Source organism: Narcine bancroftii, chromosome 2 (genome assembly GCF_036971445.1).
Source record: "Narcine bancroftii isolate sNarBan1 chromosome 2, sNarBan1.hap1, whole genome shotgun sequence".
Classification (NCBI taxonomy): domain Eukaryota; kingdom Metazoa; phylum Chordata; class Chondrichthyes; order Torpediniformes; family Narcinidae; genus Narcine; species Narcine bancroftii.
In genome coordinates this window covers 88,826,356-88,844,151 of record NC_091470.1, presented here as the reverse complement: position 1 = coordinate 88,844,151, position 17,796 = coordinate 88,826,356, and the positions used below count along the sequence as shown (strand labels likewise).

Genomic DNA, 17,796 nt, shown 5'->3' with positions numbered 1-17,796 from the left:
ATGTTTTGGATCATTCCTCTCTTAACCCTACCACAATGAGTAAATCTGTCTCATTAATTAATTCATTTTTTAAAATCCAATTATGGTATTTCTGATGTTTGGCATTTTCTTTGTCCAAATAGGAGAGTGTTATCCTTTCTTTTCACATGTTCATCGAAGTTATTCATTCATTGATTATTTTCTTATTGATAATCAACTAATCCCACTGACTTGTCTTTGTGACTATCAGAGTAATATCAAATTATGCCCCTGTTGTATTATTTATGACTCTTCCTGGCTTCCCTAAAATTAAAAGGTACTGGTGTTTCAATTCGAGTTTACTATCAGAAAATGAATTTGTGAAATTTATGGAGGAAGAGATAACTTTTTTCTTTGATACAAATACTTCATCAGAAACTTTAGTTTGATTGTTTGGGATGCTTTGAAGGCTTTTCTGAAGGGGCAAATTATTTCTTATACTGTGAATATAAAAACAAAGGCCAATAAAGAAAGATTAGAATTAGTTAATCAAATTTAAAAATCTGAGTTATATAAAAAGCAAGTTGAACTTCAAACTAAATTTGATCTCCTTTCAACATATCCGATTGAATGCCAACTGTTGAAGAGTTCATTCATGGTGATAAATCTGGTAAGCTTTTAGTTAATCAGTTGTGAGGTTTTGAAGCCAAGTGGCAAATTACAAAAATTTGAAAGGTGGATGGTAACATTATTACAAATTATTCTGAGATAAATGATACATTCAGAAAATTTTATCTCAACTTTATACATCTGAATTCACAAACGATAGCAGTTTGGTGGATCACTTAAATATTCCCACACTGACTTTGGATAACCAAATGAGACTAGATGAGCCTATATCTCAAGAGGAAATAGCTACTGCTGGAAGAGCTCCAGGACCTGATGGGTTTCCTGTGGAGCTTTTCAAATCATTTCCTCAATTAAATTCTGTTATCTGATTTGTTTAGGCAGGATAATCTCCTGGCAACATTTAACAAAGTGTGTATATCTCTCATAGTAAAAAAATGTAAAGATCCAACTGAGTACTCCTCTTACAGGCCAATTTCTTTAATATAAGTTGATGTAAATTTTTTGGCTAAAGTTTTGGCCTGTAAATTGGAGAATATTTTACCACCTATCATTTATAAAGATCTGACTGGTTTTATTAAAAACTGTTACTCTTATTTTAATATACATCCCTTATTGGTTATTTTGTATTTATCTTCCAGTGCATCTCCTGAATGTGTTCTTTCCCTTGATGCAGAAAAAGCATTTGATTGAGTTGAATGGATGTATTTATTTATGATTAAATTATTGTATTCATGCCCTAAGGCTTCAATGCTGACTAATTTTCAATAGTTACAACCTTTCAATCTCCAACGGGAAACCCTTCAAGGATGTCCTCACAGTCCATTACTTTTTGATTTGGCCATAGAACCATTAGCGATTTTGAGAGACTGAGGATATATCAGGAGTTCATAGGAAGGGAATTGAACATAAAGTTTCCCTTTATGCGGATGATCTTTTGCTTTGCTTACCAAGCCCTGACATTTCCTTACCATCCACGCTAGTAATATTTTCTCAATTTTGTCTGTTTTCAGGATATAGATAAATTCTGCATAAAAGTGAACTTTTCCCTTTGAATGCTTCTGCACTGGTGTACACTAATCTTCCTTTTAAGATTGTGGAAAATCAATTTAGTTATCTTGGTATTACAGTTACAAAGAATCATAAGTATCTTTTAAAAGAAATATTTCTTATATTATTAAAGCATGTGAAACAATACACAATGGTCACTCCTTTCTATATCTTTGATCGGTTGTATTAATTCTATTAAAATGAATATAACCATAACCATATAACCATTTATGGAGCGGAAACAAGCCATGTTGGCCTTTCGAGTCCGCACCGGTTCACTGATTTTGTGCGCCCTCTTCAGGCATTGGTCCCGGTAGATCTTCATTCAATAACGATGGGCGAATTCATCTTACCTACATTTTTATATCTTTTTCAATCTATACAATTTTCAATCCCAAATCATTTTGTGATTCACTTGACTCGAAAATGTCTTATATATGGAAGGATAAGTGCCCTTCACTAAACAAAGATCATCTTTAAAAATCTAAAAGGAACAGAGGTATGGCGCTACCTAATTTTGGATTTTATTAATGGGTGGTCTATACACTGTTACAGATGATGTTATATTTTATAATGTATATAGATATGTTTTAAAAGAGATAAATTGTGGCAGGTTTGTTAGTGTAGGTCACATACAAACACTTCCACACCATCTCAAGCCAGACAGTCTAGGCTCCGAGTGCATTTGCAAAAACTTTGAAGAATGCCTATATAGAGACTTCACAAGTGGTGTTAATTGGACATGATGTGGAGTAATGCATTATTGTTTTGGAAAGCAACAGATGAACGAACTCTGAAAATTAGGTGTGGAGCCGCAGTCTGAGAACAGTTTGCTGTTCTAAGAGGGTCATGTGGTTTTCTCTGAGAGAGAGAGAAAAAATTCAGTTCTACAGTTCAGCAGCAGCTGCTGGGACTGGAATATGGCAAGCTGGCAAGCTTATGGAAAACCCCATTTTGAAGATGGGTTGTGAGTTCTTAGTTCAACCTGTTCAAAGCCCTTGTGGTCTATACAAGAGGAGATGGCTGTCTGTATAATGTTTCCCTTGAAATAAGGGAAACAGAAAAGGAACTCTGTGGTGACCTGAAAGAATGAGGTTATCATCTGGAAAACCCTGATGGGACAAGTTTCTTTGACAAGACTCTGAAATGGCTGATCAGAAGGAATCAGTTGTGGGTGTTCAATGAACAACAAATCTTTCTCTGAAAATTGACAAGAACCTTGCTGAGCGGTAACCATTTACCGTTCAAACACCAAAGCCTGGTGAAATTCATAAATGTTAAATTCTGTGAATTGCCTGCAACGAGTGAACTTGGAGGAGTGAGAAGTGAGATCGGACTGTGAATCAAAGAACTTTTCTGTACTTACACACACATATTACATACACGTGCACTTAGAATTAGAAGGGGGGTTAAGTTAAGTTAATAGTAATAGGTTAAAGTTTGATCCTATTTTCATGTTTAAAGATAATTAAAAGCAACTTTTGTTTAAGTAACTATTTGACTTGGTGAATTTCTATTGCTGCTGGGTTTTGAGGTCTTCTGGGCTCATAACAATGCAACCTTATATTTTGGTTACACTTTCAATACCAAGTGGACCATCCAGAATGGGTAGCAATGGAGCTGAACTCTACTAAAAACCTTTCCATTCCAACACTGCTTGGACTCTCACTTCCCTTCTCTTTAAATAAATCAATTGATAATCCTATTGTCAGGTGCACTTTGAGAGTGTGGATGCAGTTCAGAAAACTCTTTGGACTACATGGTTTTTCTCTTTCAAGTCTTATTTTATCCAATCATCTTTTTCAACTTTCTTTGCATGAATGGCATAGATTGGGTATTGAATGGTTTAAAAATATTTTTATTGATAACAGGTTTGCACCATTTGAACAGCTTTCTGAAAGGTTTAATTAACTAAATTCTCATTTTTTTCAGATATCTGCAAATCAGAAATTTTCTTTAATCTCAGATACCTGATTTTCATGGGGTACCTGATGCGAACATTATTGATGTATTTTTTAGTCTACAACATTCTCGCAAAGGTTTAATATCCATTATTTATAAATTGGTGTGTTTGAGACATGCCCCTCAGTTAAAATAAAAAATGCCTTGGAACAGGATTTAAAACTTTTGTTATCGGACGAGGTTTGGATTTAATTTTTAGATGGTTAATACTACATCCTTATGTGCTCATCATTGTTTGTTACAATTTAAAGTTGTACATAGGGCCCATAAAGTCAAATGATCTCATATCTATACAGATGTAAACTCCCATTGAGATAAATGTAAGAGAAGAGGCATCTTTAATTCATATGTTCTGGACTTGCCCTAGCCTTGAAAAATACTGGGCCGATGTATTTCAAACTTTATCTTTAATCCTTAATGTAAATCTAGAGCCCAATCTTTTGATTGCTCTTTTTGGTACAACTGGAGAGGATGATGTTCTTTTAACTCCAATCAAATGTCATTCTTTGTCTTTTACCTCTCTTTCGGCCAGACTTGCGACACTGTTTGTAATGGAAGGATGCTGTCCCGCCCACCCATCCTCAGTGGCTGAGGGACATTTTGTCTTGTTTAAATTTAGAAAAGATTCATTACTCAATTAATAACTCAAATATAAGGGTTCGAATGCTGTGGGAAGCATTCCTGAATGATTTCAGTAACTCTAGGCATAATATTAATCCTGAATTTCAGTACTTTGCCGTTTTAATTCAGGAACGAAGTACTATTTTTCTTTTGTCATAAAACATTGGTTTGGGGATGGGGTTTGAGTCACTCCTTTACGTGATAAAATTTTCTTTTTGATGTATTTTTGTATTATTGTTGCATTATTATGTACTTTTATATTTTTGAGTTATGTAATTTGTCATTATTATTATACATTCCATAAATACACATGTTATCTATGTAAAATCAGTAAAAATATTAAAAGGGAAAAAGTACAAACTACCAGCTGAAATGGTAAATGCAGGTTCGATATTGACATTTAAAAAACATTTGGATTAGTACAAGGATGGAGGGGTATGGTCTTGGTTCAGCATTGTCTAGATGGGCCATAGGGCCTGTTTTTGTGCTGGAGTGATCTATGGTTCTCTAACATGATTAAGATGTGACTCACCTTGACAGGTGGGGCAGCACTGCCCATGTCTGACCAATGGATTGAGACAGTTTGGAACAGGACACGTAATTAGTACACACATCTCCCTTCCACTGTAGCAGTAACAGTCTCTGCATCCATCATGCCAACCTTCTCCTTCTTCATAGCGATGACCATTGGCAGTCAGGCAGAAACTAGCTGGTAGTGGAGCAGTGGTGGTGCTAAGAACCACATCAGCCTCTGCAAAAGTAACCAAGTGTGAGAATATTAAAACATGTTTATCCACTCAACACTAAACTTATCAGGGACTGAAAACATATCAGCTGTTAATATTACTCCAGATCAGTGGTTTTCAAACTGCCCCTCTAAACTCACGTTCCACCTTAAGCAATCCCCATGCCATAAGTGATTAATAAGGGATTACTTAAGGTGGTAAGTGAGTGAAAATAAAATGTTTGAAATGCACTATTTTAATTGTACCTAATTACTATGTGCACAGTTTCATAACTCTAAAGGGAATGGGCCAATGACAATTTTTGTCAAGCAAAATATTTCAGAAAAAAATTAGGTCCAGAGCAGCAGTTCTCAAACTTCTCTTCCCACTTACATTCCACCTTAAGCAATCCCTTACAAATTACAGAGCATTTATGGCATAGGGATTACTTAAGGTGGAATGTGAGTTTAGGGGATCAGTTTGAATATCACTGCTCTAGATGGTCAAGTTCCCAGATCAATCTTTTAAATAGAGAAAAGCTTAAAGCTTCAGATGCTGTTAAATCTGAAACAGAAATAAGTTATGGAGATAAGCAACAACAGATCAGGCAGCATTTGTGGAGAGAGAAGCAGACTTAGCATTTCAGGTCAATGACCTTTCATCAGAAACCCGAAATGTTCTGATTTTTCCTCCACCGATTTACCCTGAACCCCTAAGGATCTCCTGCATTTTCTGTTTCTCTTTTTTTTCCCCAAAAAACTTGTCAAGATAACACCACAAGGGCATCAATACCAAGAATACCAGGGTAAGGTGTAACAAAAATTAGATAGGGAACGCAAACACCTCTATTCTTCTCGCTTCTACCTTGGGTAGAAGGTTCAGAAGCCTGAAGACTAGCACCTCCTGGTTCAAGAATGGTTTCTTTCCAAAGAGTCTTGAACCTCCCCTTACCACAAAAATCATAAAATAGCCTGATACCACATAAAGGGCTGTTCTGCACCATAGTAATGCCAGTTTTTTTTCTTGTCAATTGAATATTTATTATTCAATTGAATTTCAATTGAATTTATTATTCAATTATTCAATTCAATATATACTTATTACCTCTTTTTAATTTGATTTAATGTGTACTATTAGTGGTTGCTTTTTATCTATGAAATACATGTTTGGCTGCAGCAAGTAAGAATTTTGGTGCATACGTACTTTGTACAATGTACCCGACAATACACATCATTGTTACTCTTTTTTTGGAAACTTTATTTAAAAGAATTTAGACAACTTACAGTCAAACATAACAGAAAAAGAAACAATTTTTTTGTATATATAAAAAAACCCCAATCACCCTCCCATCCCTTCAGCCAGCCCATCATTATACTTTAATGATCAATTTATCTTAACACCAATTCTAGATTGTGAGGTACACCAGTGGTTTGATACAGAATAATCATCTCTATTATCTTATCTCAGCCACAATATGAAAGGGTCAAATCCTGTGGAACATTTCCCATAACTTGCAGTAGCATTTTCAGATCCCTTCAAGAGGGATTATCATCAAGCTTTGAGCTTTCTTCATTTGGAATTGGATTCAAACTAACAAATTACAGAGAATCTATTCTGCCAAAATAAATGAAATCGACTTTCATTTGATCTGTTTGGGCTCAGATATAAAACTAGGAAATAGGGAAAGGCCAAGTGTGCAATCCTACAACAATGTCCAGTTTCGTGATCATCTTTTTTTTGATTAAGCTTTAGTTTTCACGTAATGTTGTCAACTGAAGCATTAGAGGTCGAGAGGCACTGGAATATGGAATTGTATATGCCATTTTCTAAGAATAGCGTATGAGACAAAAGAAGGCATTATTAAAAGAGGATGTTAATGTGACTGAGAAAGTGCTGCTTAGTCTTGGTGTGTGCTGAGGTGGTGCCAAAAGAGGGGAGAAATGATAACAAATCCATAGTTTAAAAAAAGTTCATCTTTGAAATGATGGACAAATACACCAAAAAAATGTTAACAACAAAAGGATAGAATATAATCCAATTGTTTATACAGGAAATTTGAAGAGTATTAATCTGGAATTGACATGTGATGCGTGTGAGTTATTTTTGTTATCACTTCCAAAATAACTTCATTTGTTCACATTATGATCCAATAGTTTCAGGGATGCTTGTAATAGAATTGGATCAGTGATTGCCAACCCTCCAATTTTAATAGAATGACACACACATTCATACATCTAACTGAGAGACAAACACTTGGACAATGTGATTATTATCTAGCTTGTTCTATGGAACACCATGGCTCAGTTTTCATACCATGAAAGAACAAAGATAAACATACAGACACAGAGACCAAAAGAAATTAAGCTTGAACAATATTTATTTTAGGTAAGATTTCTTTTCTTGCTTTGTTCGTATACATTATCATTTAAGTAGCTCAGATACAGACTGTAGTGTGCATTTAAATAATCCTAACCAGACACAGAGATCTTCCATGATAATTGGAAGAGCTGAGCATTTTTATGAATTACAGCGGCAATTTTAAATACCAGAGTAATATTACCTCTTTGTATACAATGAGGCGTATTTAATATCTATCTATTTTTTGTATTTATTAGGTTCAACAAAGAGTTTGCAGATTCAGAACTATTATCTCTTTTTAAATTTAATTTAATATATACAACTACTATTGTAGTTTTTATTTTACAAAGTATCTGTTCAGCTATAGCAAGTACGAATTTTGATGCCCATGTACATTGCATAATGTATATGACAATAAATTCATTATTACTAAGTTTTCCACAATAGAAATTCTATGTACACTCCATTTCTGATAATAGACATTTCCATTTGTCTGAAATAAACTGAATGAAAGAACAGAGAGGATGCTTAAAGCAGATAATGCAAGTTAAAACTAGATCATTAGTTAAGTTTGTGTGTATCCTTGCTTTATCCCTATTTTGCAGATCAAACTATTGCACACTATTAAGGCAGCTTCTAGTTGTGATTATGGCCAATTTCAGCTCAATATCATGCAATATTTAAGCGTTTAGTTTAAATTAACCAAACTGGGATTAATTACGATAGTGAATCAATGAAACGCAGAAACATAAAAGACTAGATATTGAAAGAAATCATAAATGATTTGCTTTTAGAAAGCTGGTGTATGAAAAAGAATGTTTCAATGTGTGCGTGCAGCCATTCTTAAGCACAAGGACTCTTCCCGAACTCGAGCCTGGTGTCAAAGGGAAGTGTCATTTGTGGCATTCAAAGCAGTCAAAGGATAACCGATCTCACATTCATTCACCCAGAATCAGAACAGAATACCAGTATATAGAATGATTTAACCTACCACAATGATACTTGAAGAACATTTGATGCTCAAGCACTGTATTCAGTTCAATGTTAAATGATTATCATATTTTCTACAGGAGAAATGTTTACATGAAATCACCGTGATGTTAGTTCCAACGAGTGCCATGCAAGGAACTCAATCTGGTGAAATATAGTCTCTGACATTAGCACATATAAGCTACTACAGTACTATCTTTTCACTTCTGTTTGTGGGTTAAGCTTCGATACACATCAGTTGGTGTGAGGTTTGAGAGCCAGCTACAAAAAAATTATGAAAAACCAAATCTCTGTTCTGGTTGTTGGAATAACCTTTAAAATGTGGCAAGATACCTTCAATGTTGAAGTTATGTCTGAACTTGGAATGCAACCAACTTGTGGCTGCATTGCTAGAAGTAACCAGTTTTATAATATTCCTGTTGCATGCCACCCATTGTAAGAAAGGCTTGTCCGAGCAAAGGAATAAAATACAATGTGGTCAAATTTCTTTGAAAGGCATGTAGCTGGACATAGAGCATAGACTCCACTTGCAGATGATGTAGAAAAGTGGGTATAGGAATGGCAGATGGAATTTAACTCAGACAAGTGTGAGGTGTTGGACTTTGGTGGGTTAAATGAGCGCAGGACTTGCATGGTGAATGGCAGGACCCAGGAGAGTGTGGTAGAACAGAGAAATCTGGGGGCACAGGTACATAGTTCTATGAGAGTGGCGACACGAGTAGACAGGATAATGAAGTAGGTGTTTGGCATGTTTGTTTTCAACATTCAAGTCATTGAGGGCAGGAGTAGGGATGTCATCTTACAACTGTACAGGGTGTTGGTGAGTCTGCTTCTGGAGTATCGTGCGCTGTTTCAGTCACTCAGTTAAGGAGTAGGAAAGGAAGCAGAAAATGTTCACTGAGAGTGTCACTGGAACTCATAGGCTTGGATTATAACAAAAGATTAGATGGGCTGGGACTTTTCTCCCTGAAGCATGGAAGGCTAAAGGACAGAAAGCCTTATAGAGGTTTTAACAAATCGTGAATGGCATTGGTAAACAATCTTTTTCACAGGGTAGGGGAATCTAAAATTAAACTTTAAGATGAGAGAGGAAAGATTTAATAGGGATTTTAGGGGTTTCGTATTCACACAGAGGGGGTTGACTATCTGCAATAGGCAGAGGAGGGGGCAGTTGTAACATTCAAAAGACATTTTAACAGGTACAGGGATAGACAGATATTCACCGAACCCCGGCAAATAGGTCTAGCTTGGATGTTAAACCTGTTTCTGTGCTATAGAATTGGACTCTAAAAAAAAAGTTTTGTTTATTGATAAAAGTGTTTTGGCTGTTTGATAACACTGGCATGTTTCTGAAAGGAAAGGCAATCGGTACTTCTGTTACTAGCTGATAATGGTGGTTTCATGAATGAAGTTAAGGATCTACCGGCAACATTTCCCACAAATTATATGGGGGTGTGGGGAAAGAGATTTTTGTTAGTAAAAAGATATGCCTAAGATTTCAGGAGGCAGCTGGGCATTTCATGGAGGGTGTTTTATATTGTACGTTTTCTTCTCTTGTTAAATTTAATAGATGGAAATTGGAAATTAAAGAAAAATATTCTGCCTTTGTTATTTCTGAGAATATACCAGTAATCCATGATGTGCATTAAAAAAAAATCAAGACATATCCACAGCTTTACTGAAGACACATCTATTAAAAAGGTGTTAAGTATTTTTAATGACCCTTAACCCAATGAAAATAACAATGCAAAAATATGATGCATCATTGCCATTCCTGATTGTACAATCTGTTCCCAAACATTGCAGAAACATGTCCTTAAATGAGTTAATGTTGTGGTACCTTTGCATTTACACACGGAGCATCCTTTCTTATTCTTTTCATACCCTTCTGAGCAATACTTGTCACAGGTGAATGGGGGGCACTTTACACAGCGGCACATCTCACAACCATGTTTGTTTCTCCTAAGAATAAAACATTAAAAAAAAAAGCAAATTCCAGCTGAGACCGACTTGGTTGAATATATTTTCAAGAATGAAAGGTGTGCTTATATATTGACGGAAGGTCATCAATCTGAAACACTAAATTTGTCCTCCAGATTCTGTCCAACCTGCTGAGTATGTATATAGTTTTTATTTTAAATTTCCAACATCATTGATCTATTACCTTGGAATTTTAAACCCCTACCCTACCCTACCCGTCAAAACACATCATGTTCAGAAGTTACTTCTTGTTGCAAAGTTGACGGTCTCAAGATTTCACGCAGAGAATTTTTAAATTAAAAAAAAAATTTAGACGTAACTCCTTAATTTCATTTTGGCTCACAAGTCTGTGCTGCCCAATTTACACCCAATTAACCTACACCCCTCGGTACGTTTCGAACGCTCGGAGGAAATCGGAGCACCTGAGAAAACCCATGCAAACATGGGGAGAGCGTACAAACTCCTTACAGATAGTGCAGGATTTGAACCCCAGTCCCAATTGCTGAGGGGGGTAAAGGCATTGCGCTAACCGCTACACCAACCGTGCTGCCCACCGGGAAAGAATTTCAGACGTGACAAAAGATTTTTATTTGGACATATCAGCAAAGGCCAACTTGCTTGTCAGGTTTATTATTGAGTGCAGTTTTCTTTGTGTGGCAACCACAAGCATGGGTATGGCCAGGATGTCCAGTAAACCAGGCAGAACAATATAATTCAACCATATTAGCTCTATGGCTCTCTCTACAGGTGCAAATCACAAACAGGTACCTATGACACAGAAGCAACAGCAATGACGTTACCTAATCACTTTGCATATTTATTGATTTTGCTTGTTGATTTTCTTTATCTTAGTAAGTTCTGATGTTCAATTCTGTCTCACATCCAATGCACCCACTAATAGAAAAGCAATCACTCTATTCAAGGAATGGAGCAAGTGGACATGCGGGAGAGAACAGGTAAATAAGTAGGTGAATGGCCTCCATGGGTTAAGTTGTGTCCTTCAAGATACGATAGTTTTCACCTTATTCAAGCAGCCTTAGAACATTTATATCTATATTTAGACACAGAGCACGGTACAGGCCCTTCCGGCCCATGAGTCCATGCTGTCCAAATATAACCCTATGCAGGCACAGGAAAAACATACAAACTCCTTGTATTCTAACCCAAGTCGCTGTAGTAGCATAGCGCTAACTGATACTGCCCAGGACATTTCAGTGGGAGGTGAATGATGTGTATTTACAGAACATTTGAGGAAATAGTTCCAAATAATTTGGATATCTTATCAGAGGTCACTTGGTGAGACAGAAATAACAATGGAAAAGAGCTGTGCTTCTTTGACGAAACAAAGAACCAAAATCTGAAAATAACTCATCTGAACCTGCACTCTTAACTGATTGTTAAATCACTTGGTGCCGATCTGTTGTACTTACATATAACCATAGTGACAATGCTTATTGCAGGAAAGCTTTCGGCATTTGTGTGGCTGTGGTCGACACTCACAGATGATGCAATCATCTAAGTCCACTAAGAAGCCATAGGGGCAATCCAAGGAGCAATGTGATGTCAAGTCTGGACAGGGTTCCTCTGGAACAGAAAGATGTTACTTTCTATCGGTTACAACTTGGCACAAAATGAACCAGTGTGCAAAACAATACATCTCTGCCGACCAAAACATTGAGGTTGACTTCCTCACTTCTCATTCAATATTCTTGTATCATTCTTCGCTTGAAAAGGCAAATGGCCAAGCAGCCTCTTGCTGGTTCAGGCTTTGTGAAGTGTGTACAAAAGCTGCTTGAATGAATGTTTAGTACTTGGCCCCTGGTCAATAGCTTCAGCTAATGACAAGACTGAGCCCATGTAAATCACCCAAGCAAATCCACTTCATATCACTCCACTTGTACATTAATTGAGTTTGTGTTAGGACAAATCCAGTTTTTTTAAAATTTACAACTAATTTGTAAAGTAATGTGTTATTTTTTAAACTTCTCATACAAATAAAAATTTTTGAAAGTATTTTGCTTATTAGGAGAGCGCACTTCTCCTGAGAGATGACTACTTTGCGGCAATAAAGCTGCTTTCTCTGAATGAACACCAAACAGACCAACTCCTGTTCTGCGTTTATTAGTGAATATGTTCCAGTTCCAGTTATTGGCTCCCAGCTGCTTCAACGCAGGCATCTCGTGTGTGGTGCAGTTTGCTCCTGTGAACTTGGAGATTAGTAGCAATTGTTCTGTCCAGAACTCTGGAAGTTGCGGATGTGTCAAGGAAACAAATTATGGATTGTACACAAATAAAATGCACTTCAACAATAAAATCCAATTAATGAGCAAACTTTGAAAAAAATATTCAAACTTTTACGTGGAAATGCATTGTTTGACAATGGAAGTTTATAGTATTAGCTTAGTTTGGATAGATGGCAAGACTGTTCCTGTTTTTAGACATAACAGGGTGTAATTATATGCTTTACAGTTGAGTTATCCCTTTTCTCTTTTGTGTTTCCGATCCTGGAGTTATGCCAGAGGATATAGATGGAAGATGCAGTAAGCTTTTGTGATGATGTATGTTTGAGCATCTGGGAAGCTGTTTCTAATTTGACTGTTCTTGGAGATGGGGTAGGGAGATGTGGGTGGGACAGGAGCGGCTATGGTGTTAGCCAGAAGAGATGATGTAAGGGTGTGGGGGGGGGGGGGGTGATAATAATCAAGCATTGCCCAGTTATTTCCTTTTCATCAGCTTCAGTTTTCAAAGGGCACAGGACTCTCTCTCTCTCTCCTTCACTTTTCTGCCCCTCCCTCTCTCTCTCTATTCCTCTCCCCTCACTCTCCTCTCTCTCTCATCATTTCCCCCCTCTCTCTCTCCTTTGCAATCAAACATGGTTATCTTCTGTGGATCACTAGAAAACTTAGATGTCAGCCTGACAGACTAGTGTGCCCAATTCAGGACAATCCTGGTTAAATCTGTCCTCAGAATTCTCTCCCTCTCTATGAGAGAAAGGATAATTCTTGAGGAAGACAAGTGGTTAACAAAGTGGGCAAGACTTAAAAAAATGTTGGCAGCCATATGAAAATGCAAGCACGGAGAATGGTCACAATGCCCATGTTTCCTGGAAAGAGGTTAAAAAAAAGATTCTCAGTCAATCTGGATCAACCCTAGATTTTGACCTGCAGTTTTCCAAGAAAGATTTACTATTTGTGCTGCTGTTGCCCTGCTGCCCTTTCTCACAGTGGAAGGTTATTCTGTCCTGTATTACGTAGACTATGTTGCAGCAGGAGGCAGTGGGTGAAGGATTACAGTTTTCACTCAACATTTCATTCCTGCTCAGTTTTGTACCATGCTTAAAACATATATGAAACTTGATAAACTAAATCAATATGGACAGGGAATTCATATTCAAAGGATCAAATAATTATATTTTTAAGTATGCTTAATTTCAGATAGACTACCCAGCATTTAATTGAAGGTATGGGGAGAAAGACTGACAGTGACTTGCCTCTGTAGTATAGTCTAACTGGCAATACCAGACAAGAAGGTGAATAAAGGTGCTCAATTACAAATGAAATCCACACAAACTATTCGCCATTATTTGTTGTTAATTATATAACACTCACATTCATTTGGGTTTGGGTGCATCACACCCCACACATCATTGGTAGTGAACAATTCTGAAACCGACAGGTTCAAGCAGCTTTGAGCAGAGAGTTTGAGAACAATTAACAATGAAAATGTCCTTTCACTTAGCTGGCCTTTTGCCAGGGAGATAATTATTTTAAGTATGCATAAACTATTTGAAAATTACACATACTGCACTATGTTTCAGTGCACAGATACTCAATTTTTTTCTGGCATTCTGAAAGGATTGGAATACTTACTAGGTAGGCACTGACACATCAAGCACCCCTTCTGGTCTTGTACAAAGCCATACGGACAATCCTTCTCTGACAAGGTACAGTTTACCAGTCTCTCGCATAACATTGGACTGACTGTTCCATAGGTTGGCTCTGTGGAGAAGCAGAACATGAAAATCTAATTTCTGAATGAAAACTAATAGCCTGAGCAACATTGCAAAATCATGTGTTCTTTTTCAGTATTGTACCAACCTTAGTTTTTCTGCCAGGTCTGTGATCAAAATACTTTTGACACTATTTGTTCTTGGGGTATGAGTGATGTTGGTCAGTCCATATTTTATTATATCTGTCTCTGGAAGTTCTGAGAAGATGCTGTGTACTTCTCAATTAACTGTTGCAAAAAAATCCTGCTGGTTTCTTTTGATGACAATGCTTTCACAGAGGTGTTGACAGCAGAATTTGAAAATTTTGACCCAATATCACGTAGGAAGATTCAGTACTATCTGCTCAAGTCATTAGGTTGTGACACTGGGGTGTTGGTCTTCCTATGGTTTTGACATTTTTGATGTGATGTCAAGGTGCTTTGTTAAATACAAGTAGCTGCAGGACTTTTTTTAAATTTAGAGATACAGCATGGTAACCAGGCCCTTCGGCACATGAGCCCGCACCACCCAAATACACTTTGTGACCAATTAATCTAACCCCGTATGTCTTAGGAACATGGGAGGAATCCGGAGCACCTGGAGGTAAACAACATGGACACAAGGAAAACATACATACTCCTTACAGCCAGCAGCCAATTCTAACCCAGGTTGCCAGCAGTGTAATAGCATTGGGCTAATTGCTATGCTAAATGTACTGCCCTATGTATGGATTATGTAAGGATAATTCCCACGGTAAGTCAATAAAATAAATACTTGGAAATGTTCCTCTTTTTTTTTCATTTATGAAATATAGAATTACTGGATTAAAACAAAACACAAAATCTGCCAGTCATAAAATTCATTACTTGGATACTTACCCGGTCTCCACATGATTTATACGTGACTGAGAAACACCAATTGGTTACAACAACATGATTCTTTTGCTTCCCTTCCCAGACCATCACACTTCAAACTAGTATGTCATGACCACTTTTCTGTACATATTGCTATAGAAAGTGGTCATTTTACCTATTGAACTATGGATCTATGTGGAACAAATGAGTAAGTCTCATTCCACTGCTTTTCACCTTCAAGTAGCTATACAAATTCTGATTGGCCATTTCCACCATCTTGGGGGGAAAAAAACCATTCTCCATTATTTCACCAGGCTGAACTCATCATGATATTGTACTCTTTCACCAAACTTCCTCTCAAACTTCTTTGCTCCAAGGAGAACAAACCCAGCTTCTCATGTAATTTTGTATCGACCTATCGCTATCCCTGGAACCTTCCTGGCAAATCTTTTGCATTCTCCCTGGGACCTTCTCATCATTTCTCATGTGCCTTGACCAAGATTGGATGCAGCTCTCCACTGTGGTCTAATGAATATCTATTTTACATTTAACACAACTCCCCTGCATTTGCACACTATCCATCTGATTCTGAAGCCTGAGATCTCATACACTTTCCTGGATATTTCCCCAACACCTCCTGCTACTTTCAACAGTTGGCTCTGACTTTTACTTGTTGAATTGTCCAAGAATGAAGAATGAGAGAATGCTGCAAATATAGAGAATGTGCCGTGTGAGGCTGAGATGTCGTGAAGCAACGAGAGTACAAAGGTATTCTTTGATTATAATGCTGCATTCCAACATTAAGTGAAAAGCCCACATCTAATTCCATTTACATGGCACTATTAGTGTCCTAAAATGCTTCACAAGGATGCTATCAAGCAAAGAATCAACATTAAGCCACTTCAAGAGAAACAAGATGATAAAAAATTCGGCCAAGAACAAGATTTAGAACCATAGAACATTATAACACAGAAAGCAGGCCCTTTGGCCCTTCTAATCTGTGATGAACTATTATTTGGCCTAGTCCAGTGGTTTTCAAACTTTTTCTTTCCACTCTCATACCACTTTAAGTAATCCCTATGCCATCAATGAGGGTAGCGCAGTGGATGTTGTCTATATGAACTTCAGTAAGGCCTTCGATAAGGTACCACATGGAAGGTTAGTTAAGAAGGTGCAGTCTTTAGGTATAAATTTTGAGACAGTCAAATGGATTGAACATTGGCTGAAAGGGAGAGGCCAGAGAGTGGTAGTGGATAATTGTCTGTCAGGTTGGAGGCCGGTGACCAGTGGTGTGCCTCAAGGATCTGTATTGGGCCCATTGTTGTTCGTTATATACATTAATGATCTAGATGTTGGAGTGGTAAATTGGATTAGTAAATATGCAGACGATACTAGGATAGGTGGAATAGTGGATAATGAAGAAGGTTTTCAAGGGTTGCAGAGGGATTTGGGCTGCTTAGAAAAGTGGGCTGAAAAATGGCAGATGGAATTTAATGCTGATAAGTGTGAGGTGCTTCATTTTGGTAAGAAGAATCAGAACAGGACATACGTGGTAAATGGGAGAGCATGAATGAATACAGAAGAGCAGAAAGATTTAGGAGTAACGGTACATCGTTCCCTGAAGGTAGAAACTCACGTGAATAGGGTGGTGAAGAAGGCTTTTAGTATGCTGGCCTTTATCAATCATTGCATGGAATATAGGAGTTGGGAGGTGATGTTGAGATTGTATAAGACATTGGTGCGGCCTAATTTGGAGTTCTGTGTGCAGTTCTGGTCGCCTAATTATAGGAAGGATATAAACAGAGTGGAGAGAGTGCAGAGAAGGTTTACCAGAATGTTACCTGGGTTTAAGCATCTAGAGTATAGGGAGAGATTGGACAGATTAGGTCTTTATTCTTTGGAGCGTAGAAGGTTGAGAGGAGATTTGATAGAAGTATTTAAGATTATGAAAGGGATGGACAGAGTGGATGTGGATAGACTATTTCCGTTAAGAGGAGGAAAGATTAAAACAAGAGGACATGAGTTAAGAATTAAGGGGCAGAGGTTTAGAGGTAACATGAGGGGGAACTTCTTTACTCAGAGAGTGGTAGCCGTGTGGAATGAGCTTCCGGGAGAAATAGTGGCGGTGGAGTCAATTGTATTATTTAAGAAAAGGTTGGACAGGTATATGGATGAGAAGAAGATGAAGGGTTATGGGCATTGTGCAGGGAGGTGGGACTAGAGAGGGGTGTTTGGTTTGGTGCGGACTAGAAGGGCCTAATGGCCTGTTTCCGTGCTGTAAATTGTTATGTTATGTTATCTATCTCACTAGTATCTAACTCATATATCTAACACACTGGTAGCAATCCTGGTGTTTGAACCCTGGAGGTCCTGTCCTTCAACTTCACCACTAACCCTTGAACTTGCTTTGCAGGACCTCATCATCCTATCTACGCAATTTGTTGGTTTCTACATGGACAACCACATCTGGCTGCTCACCATCCCTCTTGAACCCAATCTGAAATATTCCAGACCCTGGCACCTTGGAGACAACATACCATTCGGGATTCTGGATCCCTTCCACAGAACCTCTTATCTGTTCCCCTCACTAATGAATCCCCTATCATTACAGCGTGCTTCTCCTCCTCCTTAGCCACAGGGTCATACTCTGATTGTCATGGCTTGTCCCTGGTAGGTTGTTTCC

General features: G+C 37.5%; 1 protein-coding gene across 2 annotated transcripts in view; it reads right to left on the bottom strand.

The window, feature by feature from the left end:
* LOC138753875 (cysteine-rich motor neuron 1 protein-like) overlaps positions 1 to 17,796 on the bottom strand; it is a 300,852-nt gene that overhangs the window by 25,446 nt on the left and 257,610 nt on the right. For both annotated transcript variants that reach the window (XM_069917412.1, XM_069917413.1), the window contains 4 exons: positions 14,141 to 14,269; positions 11,702 to 11,855; positions 10,132 to 10,253; positions 4,751 to 4,969 (listed from right to left, as the gene is read on the bottom strand). In XM_069917412.1, the coding sequence (XP_069773513.1) occupies positions 4,751 to 4,969; positions 10,132 to 10,253; positions 11,702 to 11,855; positions 14,141 to 14,269 (624 nt within the window). The remainder of the gene's footprint in view (positions 1 to 4,750; positions 4,970 to 10,131; positions 10,254 to 11,701; positions 11,856 to 14,140; positions 14,270 to 17,796) is intronic.